We start from the raw sequence: 23,597 nt of genomic DNA on the forward strand, positions 1-23,597 counted from the left end.
CTCTGCTGTCTCAGCAGCCGTACACTTGTTCATGAGTTGTACTCATTCTGCAGAGTTTATCTTTTTGCACTTGTTAGCAGCCCTCTAAGGATATTGCCTTGTCTTGACTCAAGCAGTTAATGCCACATAGCTCTTCCCACAGCCATAACAAGCAGTGGTACCTCCAAATCAGACTCTGGTACTCTTGCTCAGGTGTGATGCTCTCTTTCTGCAAAAGCATGCAGAGATAGTCCTCTGTCTAAGAGTAACCCATGGCCTTGTGCCAGACCCAGACTGAAGTCCAAGCACGAATAAGCTAAGCTTTTTGCAACAAACCTAACTGTAGGCCTGGCAGCAGATACTGCACAAGTGCCTTTAACTAGTTACCCGGCACTTAAAGTCAATGGAAAAATAGACAATAAAACAATCGAAACCCATGTCAGAGCCAGATTTTTCCTTTTTACATATATAACAACAAAGAACCTCTTGACACAAAGCAACCTGTTTAGTTCTACATTGAGTAGTGTAAGATTGTATCATCAGTGTTCCTGTACAATCTGCTAGAAAGCCCGGTATAGATTCATTCGTGTCTTTCATTTTACAATTATTTCTTTTTATCATTTAAAGAGTGCTCTAATAGCAGTTCCAGAATCCCATTTTGTTCCAATGCTTATGTAAAATGGAGCTGTACCAGTTCTGCTTCTGGAAACTGATTTAGCTTTGCTTCACACACTGCCTTGCACCACCATCATCTTCTGCTACAGGTTAGAACGAGTCAGCCAGGGAAACTCCTGGAAGAGAAAAAACATATCAGAATGGACAAGCAGTAGGAGGAGCAGGACAGAAATATGTATTGACTACCCAATGGAATTCCCAGCAAGTAAAGACTGCTCAAAAACTTTTTGGTCTCATGTTGTCAGGTATGAAAAGAAAGAACCACAAATTATAGAAACAGTAATAAAAGACATTACACTTTTTCTGTGGTTTAAGTGACACCACCTGAGGATCTCAGAGGCTTGCCTACATGGAGTCTGCAGAAAAAGAAAGGAGAATATATACATACCTGTTTCTTTCTGTCAGACTGTGGATCAATCATTACATTTATAAGAGAAGGTGTTTGCTTGTCAGACAGGCTGGCTTTCAGAGCATTCTGCAATTCTTCTGGCGTTTTAACAAAGTATCCTTTACCTCCAAAGGCAGACATAATTTCCTCATAGTGTGAATTTGGCAGGAGAGACACAGGAGGCACACTGTAACAAAATGGAAAGCATCTGATTAATGGCAGGGAAGAACTGCCAGACACCAATTTAATTACTTCACCCTTTAAATGTGATAAGATCATCTGGCCTGATGAACTAAGTGGAAGAACTAAGTTTCCTATACCATTAATACTATGTTTATAAGGTAGCATACTAATTTTCACCTTCTGGAGACATTCCTGAGCGAAGCTTTAGCCTAGTTCTCTTGTCATGAGTTCTCAGCTCCACAAGCAGAAGCCCCATGTAACCTCAGAGTACAAGTCTCAGGTAATTCTGGATATTATCATGTTTTTGGAGGTTAGCCTGATATGTGTGGCCTGAACTGCTGCAGAATCCTGAGACAACTAATAGAGACACATCTCTCTGCTGCACAGTTGTGTAAATTCAGTTGGTTGCTTACCTTTAATAACTGGTTCTTACTTACAGGAACTTAGCCTAGAACTAAATTAACTTCATGAAAAGTTTTAATCCAGATCACAAAGCATTAAAAGTGAGGAGAATGACCATTTTGGCCACCTCTTCCTTAATTAACAGGACATACTTTGAAGATGCTCACCATGTAGCAGGATCTCCAAACTTTAACATCTCCTTCCAGGCATCTGCACCCAAACCAGTGTAAATCCCATTGTTGTTTATGATGATAATCAGGATTGGCAAGTTGTACCTACAAACATTTGGAAGAATTCTGAAATACAGGCACCCTTCTGTAAGGTACTGAAAGTTTACTAAAAGTGTTACTTTTCCCTAAAAGGAAAATAAATAGTTTAAAAAACCCCACTTCCTCCAGAAATGTGATCTACCCATCACTGGTGATAACACATTAAGTCAAAACAATATTAACACAACCATGTATATTTTTTGGCCTGTTTTCATGTGCTGTTATGAGTACCCCATCTAAGACCAGTGTTCTTGGCTGCCTAGTTAAACTGACCCTGGCAATATATGAAGAGGGTCTTGAGCAAAAACCAATTACCTGCAAATAGTCTCCACCTCCATCCCAGAAAATCCAAAAGCACTATCTCCTTCTATGCAGATGACTCGTTTTTCAGGTGTTCGGTCTTTAGCTACCATTGCAGCTGCTATAGCAAAACCCAGTCCAACTCCCATTGTTCCAAAAGTACCTGCATCAAGCCTAAAGAGGACAATACAGAATTACTATCCCTTCATTTCTGCTCAAGCTTTTAAGTTAATCTATAGTAACTTGTCTTTACTTCTAATTATCTTCCATACAGTATTCAAATACTGCTTCATAAACAATTGGTATAAAGAGATACTAGATGTATAGCTTATTATATTCAGACAAACATTTTATAAGACTGCAAATATTTTAAGGGATATAAACATCCTGGAACTCAAAATTAAGAGCTCTCATACACCAGTTGTACTACAGTAATGAACTATTCTTGCATGCTTTTAGCTTGCATAGTAACAATATTTCAAAAACCATTCAATTACTGTAGAGATAGGCAGACTACATGAAATCTTTCCATGTTTAGTTCCTCAAAGCAATTGGTTAAATACTGCTGCTCTAATTTTAGTCTTCTGTTCAACTTTTGAAATCAAATTTAAAGCTGTAATTAAGTTAGATCATTTCAGTCAGAAGCACATAATGGACACAAAAGTACATAAGGAACTAGATTATTCTGGAGTTAACTTTACAAATTCGCTTTCAGATATGTGCAATGCAACCTGAAAAGACAACCATTAACCTTACTGTGCCTTTATTTTAAATAAGGGGTGGGGGAAATGCAAACTATTCCCCCAGCTTTACTGGAAGCATGGGTTTTTTTTTGGTTGGCTGGTTGTTTTCCTGTTCACAAAGAAGTATTTAGGTTCATTTAGGACTTTAGACTACTTTCACGAGAAGGCACAAACTTCACAGTCAGACCAGCAATTTCACCTCACCAGACAGAGCTCACTTTTCACCCCTATTCAAGAAATGGCATTTAATTCCATCTTACATTAAAACTAGACTAGACATAACGACATACCAACACACAAATTCGAGTGCCTATATTTTAGGTATGCAGGTTTACATGAAAGTGTGTCCAATATACAATCCAATTTTCAAAATTAGTTGATTCTTTTTAAATTTTCTCTGGTTTTAAGTGTGTTTCAAAGAAAACCTCTTTGTATGAATTCTTTTCAACTTGAGAACCTAACAACTGCTTTTATTTTAAATCAAAATTTACCAGACTCTGAGCACAGAAGTCAATATCTAGATCAGGGAGTTTAACATGATGCTCTTTACTCACTTTCCACAAAAGAATGATAAACTATCCACTGCAGAGCACATAGAAAAGTCACAGAAAATTATTAAAATCTATGACAGGACATCAGAAAATGAGTGGAAAACTTCCCTTAACCCCTCTCCCAGCATACTAGACTTGGTTTTTCCCCCCTCCCCCATTTAGAACCTTTAAAAAGGACCAAAAGAAATCTGGACCATCATACTCCTCACTTAAATGTTAACATTTATACATAGATCTATCCTGTTGCCAGAACAACAAAGAAAATACTGCACCTTTGACGGGGATGGTAATTTGGAAGCATAGTTCGTCCAATGTCCATGGTGTTTGCTCCCTCACTTACTAAGATGCAGTCTTTGGGTATCAGTTCTCTGATGTGGTGGAAGACTGTGTAATAATTCATAGGCAGAGATTTCTGTAATGCTAATCCCTTAAAAAATAAGAGACATTAGGAACTCCTATGGGTAGACTTTACAGTATGGTGCAGAACTGAGACATGTAAATAATAACGATAGAAATAAAACTGCATCCTGCTAGGTAAGGCTGGAGTATTTGGTTTTCCATGTACTATATCAAGATCACTCCTTCTGTTCCTATGCTGGTGACACAACGTATGGATGCCCTCTCATTAACAGGAAGCTATTAAAACTCAATTTAACCCTAGACTCATATTAAATTTTTCTGCACATATGTTTGACTACTGATAACCCTAAGTGAGCTGTCACCTGTGTGCTGGGAAGTAGTTCAAAAGAGTGATCTGCTAGAATTTTAGATCCCAATCTCAGAAACATGCATCTGTACTTGCAGAATATGAGTTGCACAGAGTTAGGCATATGCCAGGCATCTGTGGTCTTTTGGCCTGAACAGCTACATGCTTTTAATGCAAATTATACTCCAACCAACTCTGCTAGCCAGCACAATTACAGAAGAAAATTAAGAATGTACCCTCATGTAAGCTAGCTTCCACTTGGAGGTACCTGGAGTATCTGTCCATTGCTCAGAAGTCACTGCCCATAATACAGCAGCTCTGGCTACGGTCTTCTGCTACTGGTTTTAAAAACCCAGCCCCAAAGTTCAGTGGCTTCCACACGGTTTGAATTTGTAAAAAACCCCTACAATACTTAACTTACAGTTAAGTATTAAGACTTAACTTACAGCTCATAAGCCTGACAAGAGTAAGCCTGTACCAGAATGGCATAAATTTTCGAAGCCTGGGTGACATGACTGTCAGAAGTAATTGAGAAGTTTGGACATAAATCAGTGACAAAACTGACTATGAACTGGTACCTGTTAAGGAAAGACACCCCTTTTATTTGACATTACCTTTGATCTTTCCTCATTGCTCAACATTTTCTCTCGTAGTCTCTTCCACCACTCTGAATTAGAAGGATATTTCAATGATCTTTTGGTGAATTCTTCCAACAGCTGGAACAACATTGAAATGTTGCAGAGATTTCTTTCAACACATTTCAAAGATAACAAACCGTTACGAGCATCAAGAATAACATTACCAAGAAAGATCCCAGCACAACCACAGTAACACTAATCAGAGTATTTTAACATTAAATATGTTGCCTGAAAAAATGGTTTTCCTTGAACAGTTTTCTTCTTTTTCTCTAGTAACTTTATATAAACGAGGGGAGATGGAGTTCAAAACAGGAGGACACCTGATATTACGTTACCTGTCCAGTCACGGCATTTATGTCACCTAATAAAGTTGCAGCTGGTCTCACATTATTTCCCAGCTCTTCTGAACAAATATCAATCTGTATTTCAAAAAGAAAGGCTACCATTAACTCAAGGATAGTAAAGAGATTTTTTTTTTTCAGTTACAGTGAAAAACATGGTCTAACAACATCTTCACACTTGTTTTGGCTGTACAGATAAACCCTCTGTCTTTCATTGACATGACATAGGAAATCCTTTATTTAAAGGAAAATCCTGTGGTACATATCAATTTTAATAAAAGTTTATATATATATATATATATAATATATATATATACACTTAAAATTAACTACTTGCTTCTTACAAGCTCTTGCTGATGATTTAGAACATTATCACTAAAACCACCACCACCTTCCCCTTGACATTCTAATAATTATATGGAAACTACAAATCTAGGCTTAAGTATACCTTTATAAAGGCTATAGAAAGCAGTAATTTTCTTACTAAGTCTGTTGTGTGCTACCTGGCAATAAGAATTTGGATAGTACGAAGAAACTGAGAAGTAAATTATGACCACTGAAGCAACTTACCCATTTTCTTTATCAGTGATGTAGCAGGCCTCTTAGGTTACATGGAATACTAACTTATGATCAGGTCACACAGGCTATGAACTGAACCAGTATTTTAATACTAACCCCTGACAGTGAAAAGATATGCTTTAAGTGAGGTGAAATAATACTAAAAGCTTTCTTTTCCTTCTTTAGAAGAAGGAAACATAAAAAATGTATTATTTGATAAATCAAAAGGAACTGTAGCTTACAAAAAATACGTTATTCCTCTGCAAAAGATGCAAAGTTTGGAATCTGAGATTATGTTCCAGATGACTGAAGGCAGGCCATTCAGCACACTGAATCAACTACTATTCTTTGATCACTGACTCTAAGGGAGGAGATTTTGAGGACATAAACAATTTAATGACTTGTCTTTCTAACAGCTGGCAGATTGCCAAATACATTAATTAGTTAAATAGCCTTCCTTCCTCTTATTAACATTTCTGAGTGACTTAAGTCTTACAATGACTGACTCTGGATCTGAAAGTAATTCTATTTCAGAAAATCTGCCTGGGAGAGCGATCAAACAGTTTGAAAGATGTCACACTTTCAACACAATTTGCTTTCAATCACAGGAATTCCAGTGTTCCAAAGACCCGCAAATATTGTGAGTCTAATCCTGTATTAGCCAGCTACATGGAAACGCCTGCTCTCCTCATCACAGCAGCACCAAGTCCTTGGTAGCTGGAATAACACTGTAACCATTTTCAGAAAAAAGACAGGAAAGTAAAAGAAATAATGAAAGAAATCAGAAGTATTTTTGGACAACTACCATAACTATGGTGCACTGTTCTCACTGTCCATAGTGCACTTCATGTGGCAAGTAACGTCCTACCAAAATAGTTTACAGCAATTGCTCTAGGCAATGCAGGACGAGGAGGACTTTCTGCATGTGACAAACAATCATTTTCCTGCTCACCTGAATAACCTTTACATGTTTTTGAAACCTTGGTGGCAGACCAAAATGCAAAATCCAATTCAACCTTGCACCAAGCAAGATGATTACATCAGCATGCTGCAATGCCCTAGTAAAGGGAAAGAAGAGAATTAGATAAGGAGGAATTAGCATTAAATTTAATAATGTTTTCAAAATTAGAAGTAAACTTAACCACCACAGCAAACCTCAGAATATACCTATAATCCTTCCTTTCTCTAAGTTGCTTGCTTAGCCCCAAAAACCTGTATCCTTTTACACAGCCAATCATCCAGCCATTCTTGAGTTTAAGCCCTCAGAGAAGCTGTGGCTGCCCCATCCCTGGCAGTGCTCAAGGCCAGGTTATATGGGGTTTTGAACAACCTGGTCTAGTGAAAGGTGTCCCAGAGCCCACGGCATGGTGTTGGAACTAGATGATCTTTAAGACCCATTCCAACCCAAACCATTCTTCCAACCCAAACCATTCTATGATTCTCCTGATACACCATGTTTGGGAAAGGAATTGTTACAGTAGAAGACTTACAAGATGCTATAACTATGCTGAGGTTAAAGCAAAAGACTTACTACTCTGACACTGGCAACAGTGGACGCCAGAATTAAGATTACTGTGGACCTTTCATCTTGGACTCCTGTTAATTTATCTTTCATCTGGGCAGACAATATTTGGTATGTTCTTTTATTCTCCATTTTTCTTACAGCATGCTTAACAGTGGTAAAACTAAGATGCTCAACAACAGAAATATTGTTATCTCAAAGCATTTAAATGCTCCACCTGTAAGCTGACTATGCATATTCATACCTAATAGGGTTCTTATAGTCCATTCACATTACTTTTGCCAAAAGACAAAAATACCCCACCTCTTACAAATGACTTTAAACACAGTCCTTCAGTGTAGTTTGAAATACCTTATATTTCTTTTTAAATAATGTGGAATTTAGTCATGGTGTATTGCAAACACCATGCAGAGACAGCAGACAGCAAAACTTCAACTGCAATGTGTGCATCTTAAGCTCTTGTTTATGGTTTTAAAATAAAAAGCCGGCAGTGCACCAAGTTAAATGTTTAACATAACTGTTTGCCAGTTTTGTTTTATGTTATGAAATACGTACTAATGATGTTGATAAATCTACTTGTCATAGATTTCACAGTTACAGAATATTAGCTATCAGATAAAGTATTTTCTTGGCCAGCGCTCTTAGAGCATTGTCAAAAGCGATCCACCTAAATCTGTTGTTTCCTTCCAAGCAAGATCTTCAGTGCTTTAAAACCAGGTACAAAGTGTGGCTGAAAAATCTGTTGTATGCACTTTGTCTTCCCTGGCATCCGTAGATCACCACAATTCCTAGTTGATTCTTAGAAGTTAGGATTAGAAGCCTTGCTTTATATTTACGTTGATCTTGCTGCAGCTACACAATTTGGATGGTTATCAGGAACTACTCCTTTTGCCATTGGTGTAGGCAAAAAAGGCAGCCCACAAAGGTCCACCAACTTTCTGATGTTGCTTTCAGCATGTGAATAAGCAGCACCTAAATGAAATGAAAAAGACTGCTTAATACTACAGAAACCTACTGTATGCGCTTGAACGTCAATTAACCTGATCACATTAGTGGTAGAAAGAGCACTATTTCTCATTATGAAAGTTGCCTGTTTTTTCTCATTCTGGAGAATTCAAAACATAATATGCCAAATTACACATATTTGGGTTCAGATTTCCCATATTTATTTACAAAAGCCTTCTCCCTCCCTCCCCTACCTGCTAAGACTTTAGCTGCAGTATTCAGCTACTTCTGTAAGGCAGGGCAGGGAAAAATAGGATATTTTGTTTATCTAAAATGATAATTTTGAGTAGGTGAATTTGGTTATTATGGGGCCAAGACTTCTGCAGCAGCAACAGCTGACAGCCTTTGTGTTGTGTCATGCCATTTTTTGCTTGCCGCCTGCATGCTGCTGTACCACATGATCCGTAACAATCTGCCCAAACAGATTTATTAGAAGCCTTTAATGAAAAAAACAAAACCCCAGCTCAAAAGATGACCTTGTAAAGCTGTGTGCCTATACATACATTTACTGTGATGCTACCTTCAGTACATGGCTGCTGTATTAAGGGTGCCCAGGAAATGTAGAAATCTAGAGCACTGACTGGTGCTCATGCAATAACATAAGTCCGTAAGTCTTAAATCCTGAAGAAAAAACTTCTGTATTTCTTCATAAACTTCTGCTAACAACAATACGTAGCAGAAAGTCCAGAGGTATTTGTTAAGTAGATTCTCAGTTGCTGGCATCAACAAAACATGCATTTATGTGTTTGATACTCTTACCTTTCACTTTCAAAGAACACCCTCTTGTTCATGTGTATTCAGCCAGAGAGAGGGAGGAAAAAACCCTCCACCCTTTCCTGATCTACCTTCTGTCTACTATTTTGTTACCTAATCAATGAAAAGATCTAATTCATCTCAATCATTTGAGTCCCTGATTAAATGTAGAACCTCTCTCCAAGATATGGATCATACCAGCAACTGCAGGATAACAGCTTGGGTGAAATAAGTAGGTTATTTCAATTCAATTCAGTTCTTAAAAGTATTTGTTTGGAATTCTGGAAATGATGCTTTGGTACTGGCTCCAGTCTTAAGACAGTGGTTACCCACTTTTTTCTACTCAAACTTGTCAATTGATGAAATGCTTTTCCCTTATACTAGATGAAAAAGGCAACAGTTACACAACAGAACAAAAATACTCTAAAACCAGATCACATTTTAACATCAAATTTTGAAGAAGTTTATAGGTTTTTGGGTTTTGCTTCAGGTACTTTTTTTTTAATAGACATCACAAAGGATATGGCTAACACTCATGGGAAAAGAAGTCACTTTAGTTCTTATTCTTGTCCTGAACTTGTACGGTTCAAAGCAACATCAAAGCATGCTACCTTTTCCAATGATGAGCAGAGGCTGCTTGGAAAGAGCAATGATAGATGTTGCTCTGGATACAGCAGAGCTCTCAGCTGTGCTGATGGGAGGTGGCAGGCAGCATTCCACGTACCTGGAAGTCAAGCAAAACAAAAGAGGCTCTTAAAAAATTCAAAGCAAGAAATGTTGAAAGATAAAGCTGCAGTTGCTACACACCATGTTACTCTCAGCATTTATCAGAACACAATATATTTTGATTTAAACAGGCTTTTCTTGCATATTCCTTTCATCTCACAGGTAGTGTTGTTCCAGAGATTTACAAAGTGACATCATACTGTATTAACATCATATTACTTCATTCCTTTTTGCACATTTCATTACAAACTATAATCCAGTCACATTGTGATGGAATGTTTACATTCAGAGGCTGGATTTTCTTGTTTTAAGAAAATGCAAAAATAACTAAAGTTTATTCAGTGACTTGAAAAATAACGGATGTGATCTTTACGCACTTGACAGAGCTCTTGTTCACCTGAAGATTCACAAAATCTCCAGGTATGTCAATATAGCAGGAACCTGGACGACCATATATGCTGGTTCTTACAGCCTAGAAAACAGACAATCAGTGTTAACCACCACTTGAAAAGACATTGAGAATCTTCATGTGTAAAAACCAAGAAACCCCTTCTGCAGGCGAAGAAGGAACATGCTATTTCATACTGCTGAACCACCACAGGATTTTTTCCAATAAATTCAAGTTTTGATACATTTTCCCCTAAATGCAAACAGAAACCTTTCAGTAGATGGACAGTACTAGACTGCAAGTTCTTTGCCTAATTCACTCTTAGACAACTGCATTAGCTGCTGTGTTTGGAAATCCTAAATTAAACTTTCATGCTGCATTCTATTTAAAGTAGAACAAACACTGAAAAAAGACAACCAATGCCTCCATTTTCTATTACTTTGCATTCCAGTTCTTTTATTGCAGGTAGATGAACTGCTTAATTTGCACTTCTGGAAAACAGTAGCACTGTATGCAGAATTTAGGCTGACACGGCTAAAGAGTTGCTACAGCAATAGCAAGAGACTTTTGTAATCCCTTCTGAAGCACTAAAGTAAGGAAGTGTTCTCTCTCACTCCCTCAAAAAATCCCAATGAACCAGCACCAAACTCAAAACTCAAATATAACCATCTCCTCTGCCCACCCTCTAAATCTCCTTCACGTAATGAGAGTGGTAGAAGAGCTGAAGTTTGTATTGTTACATTTCTAGTTATTGGACCTCTCCCTAAAAGCTTTTTGTTTCATAAGAATGTTCCAACTCTGACTGAAGCTAACAAAAAACACTGCAGGTGTCAGTAAGCATCAGGCTAGACCAGAATCTGTTTCTAACCCATTCCATAGCATTGCTCACAGGAAAAGCCACTCTGCTTGTTAATTCACCCCATCACCTAACATCTGCTGGATAAAACTGTTTTTGCTAACAACTATATAAATAAACCCTCAAAGCTTATATAGCAGGAGACAGTTATTTAATGCTCTCTTGCTAATTTAGTATTTTTCATACCTTTTCAATAACAGCAGGAATAGCTTCTAGGCTGCTTGGGCGGACAGACAGCTTGTTGTACAGCCTACCAGCTTCAACCTGAATAAATGCACATAACTATTATACCAATTTAGCAAAGTGATTTGATTGTTTCCATCTCATTTCATCATGAATAAAATGGAAGAAATGCCAAATGGAAAGCAACAAGCTGAAAACCCCCATGAAGAAAAATGCAGATCCTCAGTTGATAGAAACTGTCAAAGCCATACTCATTCTCTTAAGTGCTTAAGTGTTTATTCTTTTTCCTCCTGGAAACTGGTGCTACTTTTCTTGGAGAGTTTACCGTCTTCCATCTCAGAACAAACAAAGGCAATTTATACCAACTGAGAATCTAAAACGGCTCACGAATTCTAACATGAGTATGGGAAAAGACATTCCAGGTCACCAGCTATATTTATACAATGTTAATTTTCAGCCAGTAGATGGAGCAAGTCAACAGCATTATAAAATCTGCTGGGAAATCTTAGCTTTTGGTGGTGTTATTCCCATGCTAATGAAGAAACAACATCAATTATTTAACTGCAACCTTTCTATAGAAAACTGTATGTCTGTGTACCTGAGGGAATTCTTGGAAAGCGCCCATGGTTTCCTGATTTCTGTCAGAAGAGCCTCCAATAACAATCAAAGGCCTAGAAAAGTGTATTCAAAACAAAACAAAACAAAACAACCTTAAAGCATACAGAATTTTTTAATAACTGCAATCACATCTCTAAACTCCTTATGGTCAAATCCTACTGCTCTTAGCATGGTATGCACCTTCAGCACCCACAGATCTCAACAGGCAGTGACCATCACTCTACAGGAGTAGATTCTAATCAGTGTGTCAGCTGGTAGACTTCCTAGCAGCTTTTGGGTCACTAGTTTTAGGACAATCTGGACATTTTAAGTGATCTGCATCTAGCATAAAGATTTGAAACTGAAGCCACGTTTCTAGCAATTTTAAGTTTGATAGCATGGGTGACAAAGTGGTTTGAGAGGAATGACAACAGCTAATCTAAAAAGCTGACAGGTACTGATTGATCTAAAAAGTATCAAAATGTTTAAGAGGCAATGTAACATGCACAAACACTAGAAATACAGTAGGAAACAATCTTTTCGGAAAGATTTTTTTTGTATATATATGCAATTTGTAGGACAGCAGAAGTCAGCAAACTATCCAACAGAATTTCTTCCTGCATTCAGTTTTTACTAAAAAACCCCAAAGAGATGAACAAAAAATGAACATGCCTATCAGCATTCCTGTTCTTTCTGAAATTAGTTCACGGCTATGTGAGAAAGGCAGCATTAATTTACAATACAGGTTATACATTCCACAGGAGCACGTTTTTATTATCACTTCCACAAAATAATTAATTTCCCTACAGTGAATAACTGGCCTTTTATTCAGTTTGTAGGTCAAATCTTCAAAGTGCTAAATGACGAGTCAATAGAAGAAAACTGTTTTATTAATTTGTTCATTCCTCCAAAATAAATAAAATATTGGATCAATAGCTTTCTAGGCTTTTTCTCCTAAAAAATTTATCTTCAAATACAGGCTTTCCTTTGACTGTGTTTATCTACGCAATGTATTAAGCTGAAACGTTTACAGTGAGCTCAATGCATAATCCTAAATTTAGTCATCCTAAAATTTGGGGATACCCGTGCCTAGAGCCAAGCTTCATAACCACGCCACTTCTCTGCTGCAAATAAAAAAAATCACAGTTCTAATCCCCGGACACTGTAAGATGAAAACTTCAGGCTTATTTCTGTGAAAAATCATTATGGAAAAATGCATTTGATATATGCTCTAGATATTTTATTCTGTTGATTCTCTCCTCCGAGCAAAATGCCTATCACTATCCATATATAACCAGCCTGTTCACAGTGACAAACCTTATGTTCCTTTCATTTACCTTTTTCAAATTTATTTAAATATGTTTTAAGAAGCAAAACAACTATTGCTTCCCAATACTGAAATATAATTAAGAAAATGCTTTACTCTTAAGAAAGTCAACTCCAGTAGCTGTATCTTGAAAAGATTTGGTTCTGCTTTTAAAGTTTACACAGTTATAACTAAAGTTCTTCCTCCAACGAAATCATTGTACTACTGTCACAATACTGAAGACACTTTAAAGAGCAGTGTTCATAAAATTAAATCAAACATAACAGTGAGGCAGGAAGAACATGAATTATAATAAAACTAGTAAGAATAGCAAGCCTTATGGACTTGCAGGAGAAGTAAACTGGAAAGAAAAAGAAAACAATCAGATGCAACTTCAGGTGAAGAGCATGGTATTTCACCATGCTACTGCATACAGAAAACTTAACTATTGCAAACTCTTCTTTGGAGTCTATTCTTATAGCCAAAGAAGATACTAAAACTTCTGCTCAGGATGAGGCAGGAGAGAAAGAGGCAGCACGGCACATAACTTTTAACATGAAATATCAAAAGGTTTTTTACCCTCAGAAAGGCAGTCTACCAAGGCCTCATTAGCTACCTAGGTAGTTAGATTTACATGTCCACTGTGACAAGCCTCCAGGACAAACCAAAGGCTCTTCGACTCAGCCTGGATGTGCTCAGGCAGTACAATCCAAAAAGCACAATTAGCATTACATTAAGCTATCAGACTTCTTGACTTTCTTACAGTTGGTAAGTTTCTTTCTCACGGATGAGAATGAAACAGAACAGGATCAGAAGAAAGGGACTCCAGGCTCAAGGAGAACAACTCAGAGAGAGCTTTAATGACTATCACTTAGTCTGAGTTATGTCAGAACAAGCAGAGTCAGATCAACTATTAGATTACTTCTGTAAGAAATGAACCAAACCTCAGCCATTGTAGCACATTAACAATGCCAGATGTAGTGTCATGGAATCACATGACACCTGGGAGATAGCTGTGAAGGCAAACCTCGCCTTACAAACTGGTCCACTCACACCACTCCTTCACGGGATGGCATAGAGCAACAGACTTAACACCTTGTTGCCAGAGAAAGAGGAAGATCTAATGCATAATGAACTGAATGTGGCTGTTGGGACAGACAAGTGCCAGAGCTGTCAAGAGGGCAAGCAGCAGCACATGGCTGGAAGAAAGGTGTTGCGATGATATGGGCCTATGTCTCTTTTTATGCAGACTGTGCAAGATTGGTGTAACCAAACTCCCTAGTGTGTACTGTTTTTTCACTTCCTTTGCTTGGCCTACTCCTGCTCTTCCCTTGCAACACTTCTCTGTAATTTCTGCCCAAGCTGCTGTCTAGTGAAACAAGCTAGAAAGCTGATTAGTTAACATAAAAATCCCATTTTTCTCTTCAAAGCATGGCACCCTTTCTTACAATGGTTTTGCAAGCCAAAAAGTAAATGTGAAAAAGCATGTTTGGGATTCTCAGCCACTCAATGGAGGTGCCTACTAATGAACGAGCCAAGAAAAAAGTTTCATTAGGCTAAACTTAGGGTCTGTGAATGCTCCTTTCATCACGAGGCAGGCAAAAAGCAAGCCTGATGTGACCAATGAAAATATCACTGGGCAAATACTCAGTTTGGCCACCGAAAGCCAGTTTCTTGCTATATTGTGAGATCTGTTGAACTAGGTAAGTTACTCCCTTCACCTTTTACCAGGAGTTATGCAATATCAAATCATGGGTCTGTTTACCTGACAAACAAGACCTGTTTACCTGTTCTTAGGCAAAAATAAGTGTGAGAAAACAGAAACAAACCCTGCAAATCCACAAGCAAGTGCTATGAATGCTTGCTTCTTACAACCAAATCCATGACTGCTCAAAAGCAAGGTTTTCAAATGACTTTTTTTATCTAAGGTCACATAGGGACAGCAAAACTTTAGCCAATAATTTGTTTTTTAAAAGCATTTGAATACTAGAGATCTTTTTCTTCCCAGAAATTTGATTTGTTACCATTCCATTATGAAACTTCCCTTGTCACTCAGCCACTGCTCATCTTATGCCCCTCATCAGGTGTGCCCAGTACTACCAGAGCTTCTACCCAAAATACCGCGTACAGCTTTCTGAGTTGCAAACCAGCTAAAACTGCTGTGCCTCAGTGAAAGCTTATGGGAGTAAATGCTATCACTCTGTACATCATTTAATTCAATATTTAATGACTGCTCTAAATGTCTGTGTAGACAGCAAATAAGGATTTTAACAATGCAATTGTCAATTTGTTCACATATGAAAGAGTAATTCAACAGGGATGTGTATTTAAATTTAGGAAAAAAAACCTTTAAAAGTCTTCATGACCAATAAAGCGCTACAGCCTGAATATCAACTTTATTTTCAAATGCATCCAAGCAATCAGATATACTAACAGATTTCCCAATATATGCACAAGGTAAGACAAAAGGAGAATTTATCCATGAGAATACAAAATGTTGAATTAAATGACTTCTAGGGATGATAAATCAGGATTTTGCTTCTCATTACCCACATGAAAGAAATAAGTCTTATACTAAATACTGTGGAGCTCAGCATCTGCAACAAATAGCAGCAAACAATTATTAGACTATTAAAGGGAAAACGTAGTTAAATTACCAGCAGTTCACGGTTGCGTTTGCCATCCCACCAACGGCATGTAAAAAACCTGGCCCAGACACTACAAGACATACTCCTGGTCTAGAGAAAAAAAAAACACAAACAAACAAACAAAAAAAGAAATAAAAATATTAATCATATCATCAACATGCATGAATTCAAGGGATTTGTATAAAGGACTAAAGACAGACACGGGAATCAAATCATTTAGTTATCAACCTAGTTGAAAGAGCAAGTGAACAGTTGTTATGTGCTACCCACACAGACATCTGCAACGTACACAGGCTTGTAACACAGCTCCTTACTTCTTTCATCACATTTATACGGAATTTATGGAACGCTTATGTTTTCAGATTTTTCAACTTCACTTCAGAGCTAGATATCAATAAAGAAAGCTCAGGAAGGAAGAAGTACTTCCAATCCAACACAAATTTTATCACAGTTTAACTCCAGGCAGAGGCACTTCATATTCTATAAAGTGATAAGAAATGCTCAGTAGTTAAGAATGACTTTTTTTCTTCAGTAGCTTTACAGACTTTATACATATCAGAAAAAATCCACACCCAAAACCCCCCAGCTTAATTCAAGAGGATTATTCCAAGGATGAAAAACTATAAAACTGTATGTAACAGGTGTCATGCTTGCAGATGGAATAAGGAATGGTCACCTGCATCATTGGGTGTGCGTTTGTGAGCAAGCAGACACCAGATGTTTACTTTAGAAAAGGATCCAATTGATACCCAAGAAGCACACCTCACAGGTCACAGAATGCTTCCCAAAGACCTTAAGAACAAAATGCAGTAAAAGAGAAAAACTCAGTACCTTGTTTGGGAGACTGTAAGCCATACGATCAGACTCTCTCTGTACTGATAAGGTATTTGTTTAACAATAAGCCCAGATGATGAGATTGAGGTATAGCAGGTCCACCAAGTTGCAAAAAGCAATGGTGGCATTTCTGCTGCTCATACCAATGGTGTTAAGCTACTCTTCAGATATTAAAAAGGGGGGGCGAGGAGGAAAGTTATAAAGTGGGCAGTATTATACGAGATTAAGCACCTCATTGCTTCTGCCCTGAATCAGAGCAACAGAAATATTGATAAGTCTTATTGACTGTTATTTTAAAATTCATGTTTCATCTTAGATGCCCTGCATCTACACACACAGAAAATACCCAGCTCCAAACCAGAGAAATGTTCCTAGCTTCTGGTGAGTCTAACACAGTTACTATTATAAAATGTATTACTATAAATATTAATAAATATAGAACATACCTGCCAGTCAAATATCCAACAGCAGATGCAGCATAACAGGCCTATTGAAAAATACTGGCGTTAATGATACAATTATTATTATTAACACATTTAATGATATCTTGTACATAACTTTCAACAAAAATACTGAAAGTAAGCAGATACAGATTTTACCCTTATCATCAGAGCTTAAATATAAGCAAACACACCCCTTCACCCTCCCCATCATAAGGTGTGTTCATGAAGGTTCATGTGAAAAATCTCATAACTGCTCTCTATATTTCAGATTCCTGTTTTTCCATCAGGAAATAACTGGGACTAAAAGAAAAAAGAACGACAAAACCCCAAGCCCCACATATAAAACAAAACCTCTAAAACCAGGGAAATGAGTACAGCAAAGTAAGAATCTTCTGCCTTCTGGACTAGCACAGAAGAGGGATTTGCAAGAGAAAAGCAACAAGCAGAAATCCAGCAATTACTGGAATGACTCACTGTACTTCAGAAATTTGGCAAAAGGTTGAAATCACACACTGCAGAGACTAGTTAGAAGTTAGCAATTGTCTTTTACAAGCTGAGCTGCTGAAGTACTTCTCACTCCTAGTACCACACTTAGCTTTAGCTACTTCAACATTTCAAAGAAAAATTGCGCTTTGAATCATTGTCGCAAAAGTTACACCTACAACTTGTGTTATCCTAGCTTATCACCAGTATTATTTCAGAGTATGTTTTTATGCTATTGCTGTAGCACATTTATCTATTAAACACTCGGACATAAATTTCAACTGGTAACAAGACAACATGATCAAGCAGAAAGGAAGCTTACAGGGGACCCACAAACACCAAAGGCTTCACAGCTGTGACACTGTCAACTCCTTCATATTCTCATGCTTTTGTCTTGAATTCAGCAAGTTCTAACACTTAATGGAAAAAACTCATTTTGCAATTTATATTTTCTCTTTAATACATACACTTTCCCCCCCCTCCCCCCCCCCCAAAGTAAGGTCCTGGCCTTATAGCCTGCCTCTATTTAAAAATGCGAGAGTTGAGATTTTGCGTTTCAGTTTTGAGTGCTATTGTGGTGAGAAGAATAAGTAACAAACCCCTAAAAATTTACAAAAATATTTTCCTCAAACCTAAGAATAATTCTAGGTAACACAGCATGCTAGAAATCTCAGCTTAAATGAGTGAAAACACAGGTATTTTACAAGCTTCTGCATGGAAGGAGAAACAGCTTTTAGTATCTTCACGCTCCCACAGATACAGACCAACCGTGTGAGCAAAAGCATAGAGAAGAATGAGAAGAAACCCTCATTTTCTTTGCAGCATTAAGATAAGGAATTTTTGACAAAAAAGGTACATTGACAATAAAAATCTCTTCCTACTTTTCATATGCCTGAAATGAAGAGGAAAAATGCCAGTGATGTTCAAGAACTAGGTAACAATTTGATGACATATCTGTGTGCAAAAAATCAGAAATATTTGGAGTAGGTGTTACTAAAACAATCTTGTTAATGGAGCTCAAAGCATGGTGTTGTGTCTCCATGGCAATCAGGTTTTAGAACTAGGTGGCAAAATAATGCTGTATATAGAATTTGGGTTCACGTACAGTTATTGTCACTAAAACTTTTACTGCTTCATTCTGCAAGGAAGCAACATAACTAAAGTCATCTGTATATACAGGAGACGGTAAATAACTTTGAAGGTATGCTTAAAAGATTATTTTTTCTGCATGTGTGAACAGTATGGACAAAAACCCACTTTACTGATGAACCTTGCACCCTCACCACTAAAATGTGAGTGATGGCACTCTATCTATCTGTTAAGGTCACAAGACAGTTTATCAGCTTACACCAGATCCTGATGTCCATCAGACAGGCAAGAAGGGTGTAGGCATATAAAATGACATTTTCTACCAAAACCACAATCCACATTAGAAAGAAATGTAGGAAGCCTAGATGGAGGCACTAAACTCAGAATCTGCAACCATCCATGAGTGCTGTATTTGAAGCGCAGCCAAAGCAGAGGCCTCTTCCTTCCATATAGGTAGAAGTACGCTAAGGAGGGTTTAATTAGCTTTTTTTCAACTCAAACATAAGCAAACTAATTCAACATAGCAAGTAAACAGCACTTAAGCATCTTTGTACCTACTGGCCCAGTTGAAACAGTACAGCCATGCATAGGAGCAGTTCTGAGGCCCTTATGTTAATTGTGCCTAAGGCTCAATGTTCCACAACTGGCCTAGAGGGCCTGGGATCAACTTAACTACAAGAACCTGCTGTATGAACCTGAGCTCAACACTTGGTATCTTCTGTTACTACACACAACTTCAGTGTGGACCTGGAAAAATCAGGTCACAGATTGAAAGCAGCAATCTCAGAGTAATAAATAATTTGCTAAAGGCCAATTACTAGTCACTGAGAAAGTGTAACTTTGAGATCTGAGATGACACTGGCTTTGCTTTAGGTAAAGTGGCAATGGCTAAGCAAGCGAAAAAGAAAAAAAAACAAACAGAACAAAAAATCCCAACAGATGTGCAGCAGGATAAGACATCCGTCTTGGCCTGGGAAAGCACCATCCAGCACGACACAGTCCATAGTCCAGGCACAGAGGACAAGGGGTAAGATCTGTTCAGAGGCCAAAACAACTTATAAGAAGAGATTTTGAATCTAAGGAGAAAAAAAATGCCTACTTTGGTTTCAGCTGCCCTCACTGAAGGGTTCTTGAGCCTGATCTCCTTGACAGTTAGCACCATCAGCACTAACCACACTGCACCACCTCTAGCATATTGTATACTCACAACTAACTTAGGATATGATTATTTACAGATTGCTTTGAATATGTAGTGATAATTATTATGAAAGATTAAGAACTAAACATCAGCAAAGTGTATTGTTAATGAGCAACAATCATAACAATAAAGATTTTCTCTGAAGTCTAAAACTGACCTGGTTATCAGTCTTCTAAACTATCACAGCAACCTCTAACTACCCAGGGACAGATACGCAACACACACGCCCCATCAAATTGCAATATAACCATTCAGTGTTCAAAGTGCATAGAGGACATGAGTTAAACTGCTTCTAGCAAATCTACAACACATTATAGACCACAGGAGACAAGCTAATGGATACTGGTAGTACTGTTTGGCTTTTAACTTTATGCTTTAACCTAGCCTTTCTATTCAAAGAGTTTATTCTGCAGTCTTACAGGCTTCTGCTACAACTGGCCCAGAAATGAGGCAGAACCTCAGCCCCTCAGATCATATACAGCTGCCATCACAAATAAAGGAAGCAGCTGTATACACATCCTCCACAGCCAGACCACACAACTAATAAACTTAGACAATTAAAACTATGACATGTAAATATTAAGTGTATTTTGAATATACTGTGTATAATCTTCTATCCTCTTCTCTGCCAAGCAATCACTCCGTCTCCACTGAGGATAAAGAACATAACTAAACCCACCCCAAGATATATCCTTGTTCATCCTTTTCCAGTTCACAAAGAAGAGACCTCCTGACCTTCTGATGTTAAAACAAGTCTTCACATTATTGCTATTCTCCTAAGCAGAAGTATCTCACCATTTACACAGTAGGATGTTTCTTGTCTTCTGCACTATAGTAGAAGAGTTTAGTAAAAAGTGGTAAGTAGGACAGCATCTCATTTGGCAGTACAAAGTAATCTTCTGTTAATTACAGACACGAGTAAATTAATTTTAATCATGTTAATAACCAAAGCTAAAACTCAAATCCTTGCTAAATGGCCTATAGGAATAAAAAAACTGTGCTGAATTCCCAGTCCTTCAAAGGAATCAAATACACATTTTAAGCGTGTTTGTATATGTTTGCCTCTCTTATGCGTTAAAGATTTTTCCACGTAAAGACAAGCACTCCTTTACAAATTCTCGTATTCCAATATAAGGATGTAAGGATTAGACAGCAAAAACATACAGCTTGTAACCACCTGATTTAGAAGAACTACTATTATAATACTTTGTTGTGCCTGGGATGAAAAATGAAGGCTATGAACCACATAGGTGGAAAACAAAAAGAGAATACTGCTGCAAAATACAGGCATCTGAATACTGTGCAGGTCCAGAATATTAGGAGTTCCTTGTAAAAACAGTAAAATTCTAATTAAGGATGTTCACAGAGAGACAGAACCCATAAACAAGTTAAAACACAAGAAAAATCTCCTGGTAAGATAATAATAATGCAATTTATTTATCTGTAGGCATCAGAGCAAGGAAAGCTGATGGCCCATTTGCTAGCAGCCCAAGAGCTAGCAGACAGTTAATCAGCTTGTGTAGCAGTCCTTGAAAGTGAGGTATAAACCTGAGGTTCTTAATATGCTCCCTCAGACCACGTAAGAAACTACTGAATGCTTACTGGGTAAAAAAACAAATCCAGAAGTCCTGGTATAACATCAAAATGCTAATGGGCTTGTCAAAGGTCGGATACCTAGACAACAAAGGTAATATACATATAGAGAGAGTCTAAGTATATGATCATGCTTGATTCTGAGCATTCAGAAACATTACAACTTTCTATGTTTTGCTGTTTGGTGAGCTTTTAAAGCTCGGTTTAAAAAAAAAAAAAAAAAAGAGAAAGAGAGATCATACCAAAAAGGGCAAAGATCACACCAATCCTCTCCCTTATTCCAGAATGACAGTACCTGCTTCTTTACAGGTTGTTTTAAAGCAGCATTTTAAAGACCACATTCTTGATGTAAGAAAACGTAAACTGGATTTCATTCCATTGTAAAATAGTTAAAGGTTGGGTCCTACTACAGTTACATACTTACAGCTTGTTCGTTTCTCATTCCTACATATTTTAGTCCAACCGCTTGGGCTGCAATTGCAATTTCAGTGACTGGAATACCAACAATGCCAAACATGTATTCAATATTCTGAAAAGAAAAATGTTAAAAGAAATCAGAACTGTTTCCAAAAGACAGCTTTAATAGGCACACACCAAACACAATCATACTAAGTACACAAGCAGTCTAAAAGTAAATTATAACAGATATACATTCCCACAGATGTTCACAGGCCACTGTGGGAACACATGATTCTATGATACATACAATGCCAGCTGATGTTTGCAGCTCAGTCCTGTGCAGTTGTGAAAGCACTAGGTTTTGGTGGCCTACAAGCAGTGGAACAACTGTCCAGCCCAGCTCCCCAGTTAATACATACGTTGTGCTTTTTCACTGACCACTTCTTACTTGGGAATCTCTGCTACACCGTTTTCCTCCTTCCTTCATATCCTCTGGGAATTCCTTGCTGTGTTTCATGTTATGCTTTCACAGAAAATTAACACCAAAAAGGCCCCAGGAAACAACTGCAGCACCGTGCACAAAGCTTTCCGATACAGACTATGCTTATTTTCGTTACAAGTGAACTACCTTTTCATGTGTGACAGGCCAAACAAAAAGTCCTTTGTCGAAACCACTGGCAGTTCAGCACCATCCCACGTTTAGAGACAAAAGGGAATTTTGGTAACTGTAAAGGTGGAGCAGCAGGCACATAAAGCTGCCACACGTACAGCCGCACAGTGCGGTCACCTTTGCTTGATGGGCACAGGGATCTTGAGCTCGGGAGGGGACAAGCTCCTGAGAAGCCAAAGCTAAGCGACAGGCTGGAGAGAGCCGCACGAGGTCACCGCCTCACGGCTGCTCAGGGACACGGCGGGAAGGGGCAGGCCGCTCCCAGGCGGGGCTCGCACACCGGGCTCTGCGGCGGGACCTCCCTCCTCCCGCACAGCGGCAGGGCAAACTCTTCCCACCCGTCCCGGGACAACAGCAGCGGCGCTCAGGGTGAGTCCGGCCGCGCACATTCACTTCCCTCCAGCCCCGCTGTGCCGGCGGGAGCTGTCCCTGCCTTCTTGCCATATAAATCCTGCTTGCCGGTCTCCCCTGCCCTCTTACTTGAGCCTTGAGGGACTCGGCGATGAGCTGAGCACCGCTAACGGCTTCATCCTGCGCCCGGCTCACGGAAGCCATACCAGCTGCTCGCAACCCCAGGACCCACTGGGAAGAACGCCGGGACCCCCGGCCGAAGGTCGGGTGCCATAGACTGGCACCCTGCTCAGCCAATGAGACAGCAGATAGGGCGGGCCTGACCAATGAGACAGCGGAAGGGGCGGGGCCGAGGGTACGCGAGTATCCACCTCTGTCCTCGGGGGCCAGGGCGAAGGCTGCGGGAGCTTTCTATTGCCTAGAGCGGGCACCCAATCAGAGGCCGCGAGCTGCCCGCCACCCTCACGCAGGCTTGGGCACCTGGGGGTGCCTGGCGCCGAGCAGCCGCCAGGGGGCGGGGGCGGCTCGGCTCGGCTCGGCGGAGCAGCGTGAGGCTGGTGACGCGGCGGCGAATGGGGGTGGGCGTTTAGCCGGTGGTGCTGAGGGGCTGGAGTGGGGAGTCCTGGGGACTGGGCGGTCAGCCGCAGAGCGGGGGGACGGGAACGGGTGGTCGGGTTCGCTGCCCGCCCCAGCCTCACCCGCGGTTGGCTCGACCTCGAGGCCTGTGGGAGCAGCAGGGCCAAGCGCGTTTATAAGTAGGGCAGCGGCCTCTGCAGCGTGACCCTGAAGCTTTCTGGAGCTGGTTGGAGATTGCTGACAC

At 39.1% G+C, this 23,597-nt stretch overlaps 1 protein-coding gene across 3 annotated transcripts; it reads right to left on the minus strand.

The window, feature by feature from the left end:
* Positions 1-483: 483 nt before the first annotated feature.
* On the minus strand, positions 484-23,015 carry HACL1 (2-hydroxyacyl-CoA lyase 1). Of its 3 annotated transcripts, none has more exons than XM_061351029.1 (17): positions 22,907-23,015; positions 21,782-21,886; positions 16,998-17,038; positions 15,727-15,807; positions 11,765-11,837; positions 11,170-11,247; positions 10,117-10,211; positions 9,625-9,737; positions 8,092-8,227; positions 6,686-6,791; positions 5,170-5,253; positions 4,811-4,912; positions 3,763-3,917; positions 2,212-2,370; positions 1,795-1,902; positions 1,043-1,229; positions 484-770 (listed from the first exon to the last, which is right to left on the minus strand). In XM_061351029.1, exons 1-17 carry the CDS (start codon positions 22,979-22,981, stop codon positions 738-740), a joined length of 1,731 nt encoding a protein of 576 aa, XP_061207013.1. In that variant the 5' UTR covers positions 22,982-23,015; the 3' UTR covers positions 484-737. The 3 variants fall into 3 exon arrangements, with proteins under 3 accessions (XP_061207013.1, XP_061207012.1, XP_061207014.1); XM_061351028.1 differs by having other exon boundaries at positions 11,170-11,265; XM_061351030.1 differs by lacking the exons at positions 15,727-15,807; positions 16,998-17,038; positions 22,907-23,015 and having other exon boundaries at positions 11,170-11,265.
* Between the last annotated feature and the right edge of the window lie 582 nt (positions 23,016-23,597).

This window comes from Neopsephotus bourkii, unplaced genomic scaffold (assembly GCF_033783945.1).
Source record: "Neopsephotus bourkii isolate Nb327-2 ecotype Australia unplaced genomic scaffold, CSIRO-AGI_Nbou_v1 NB_549, whole genome shotgun sequence".
Classification (NCBI taxonomy): domain Eukaryota; kingdom Metazoa; phylum Chordata; class Aves; order Psittaciformes; family Psittacidae; genus Neopsephotus; species Neopsephotus bourkii.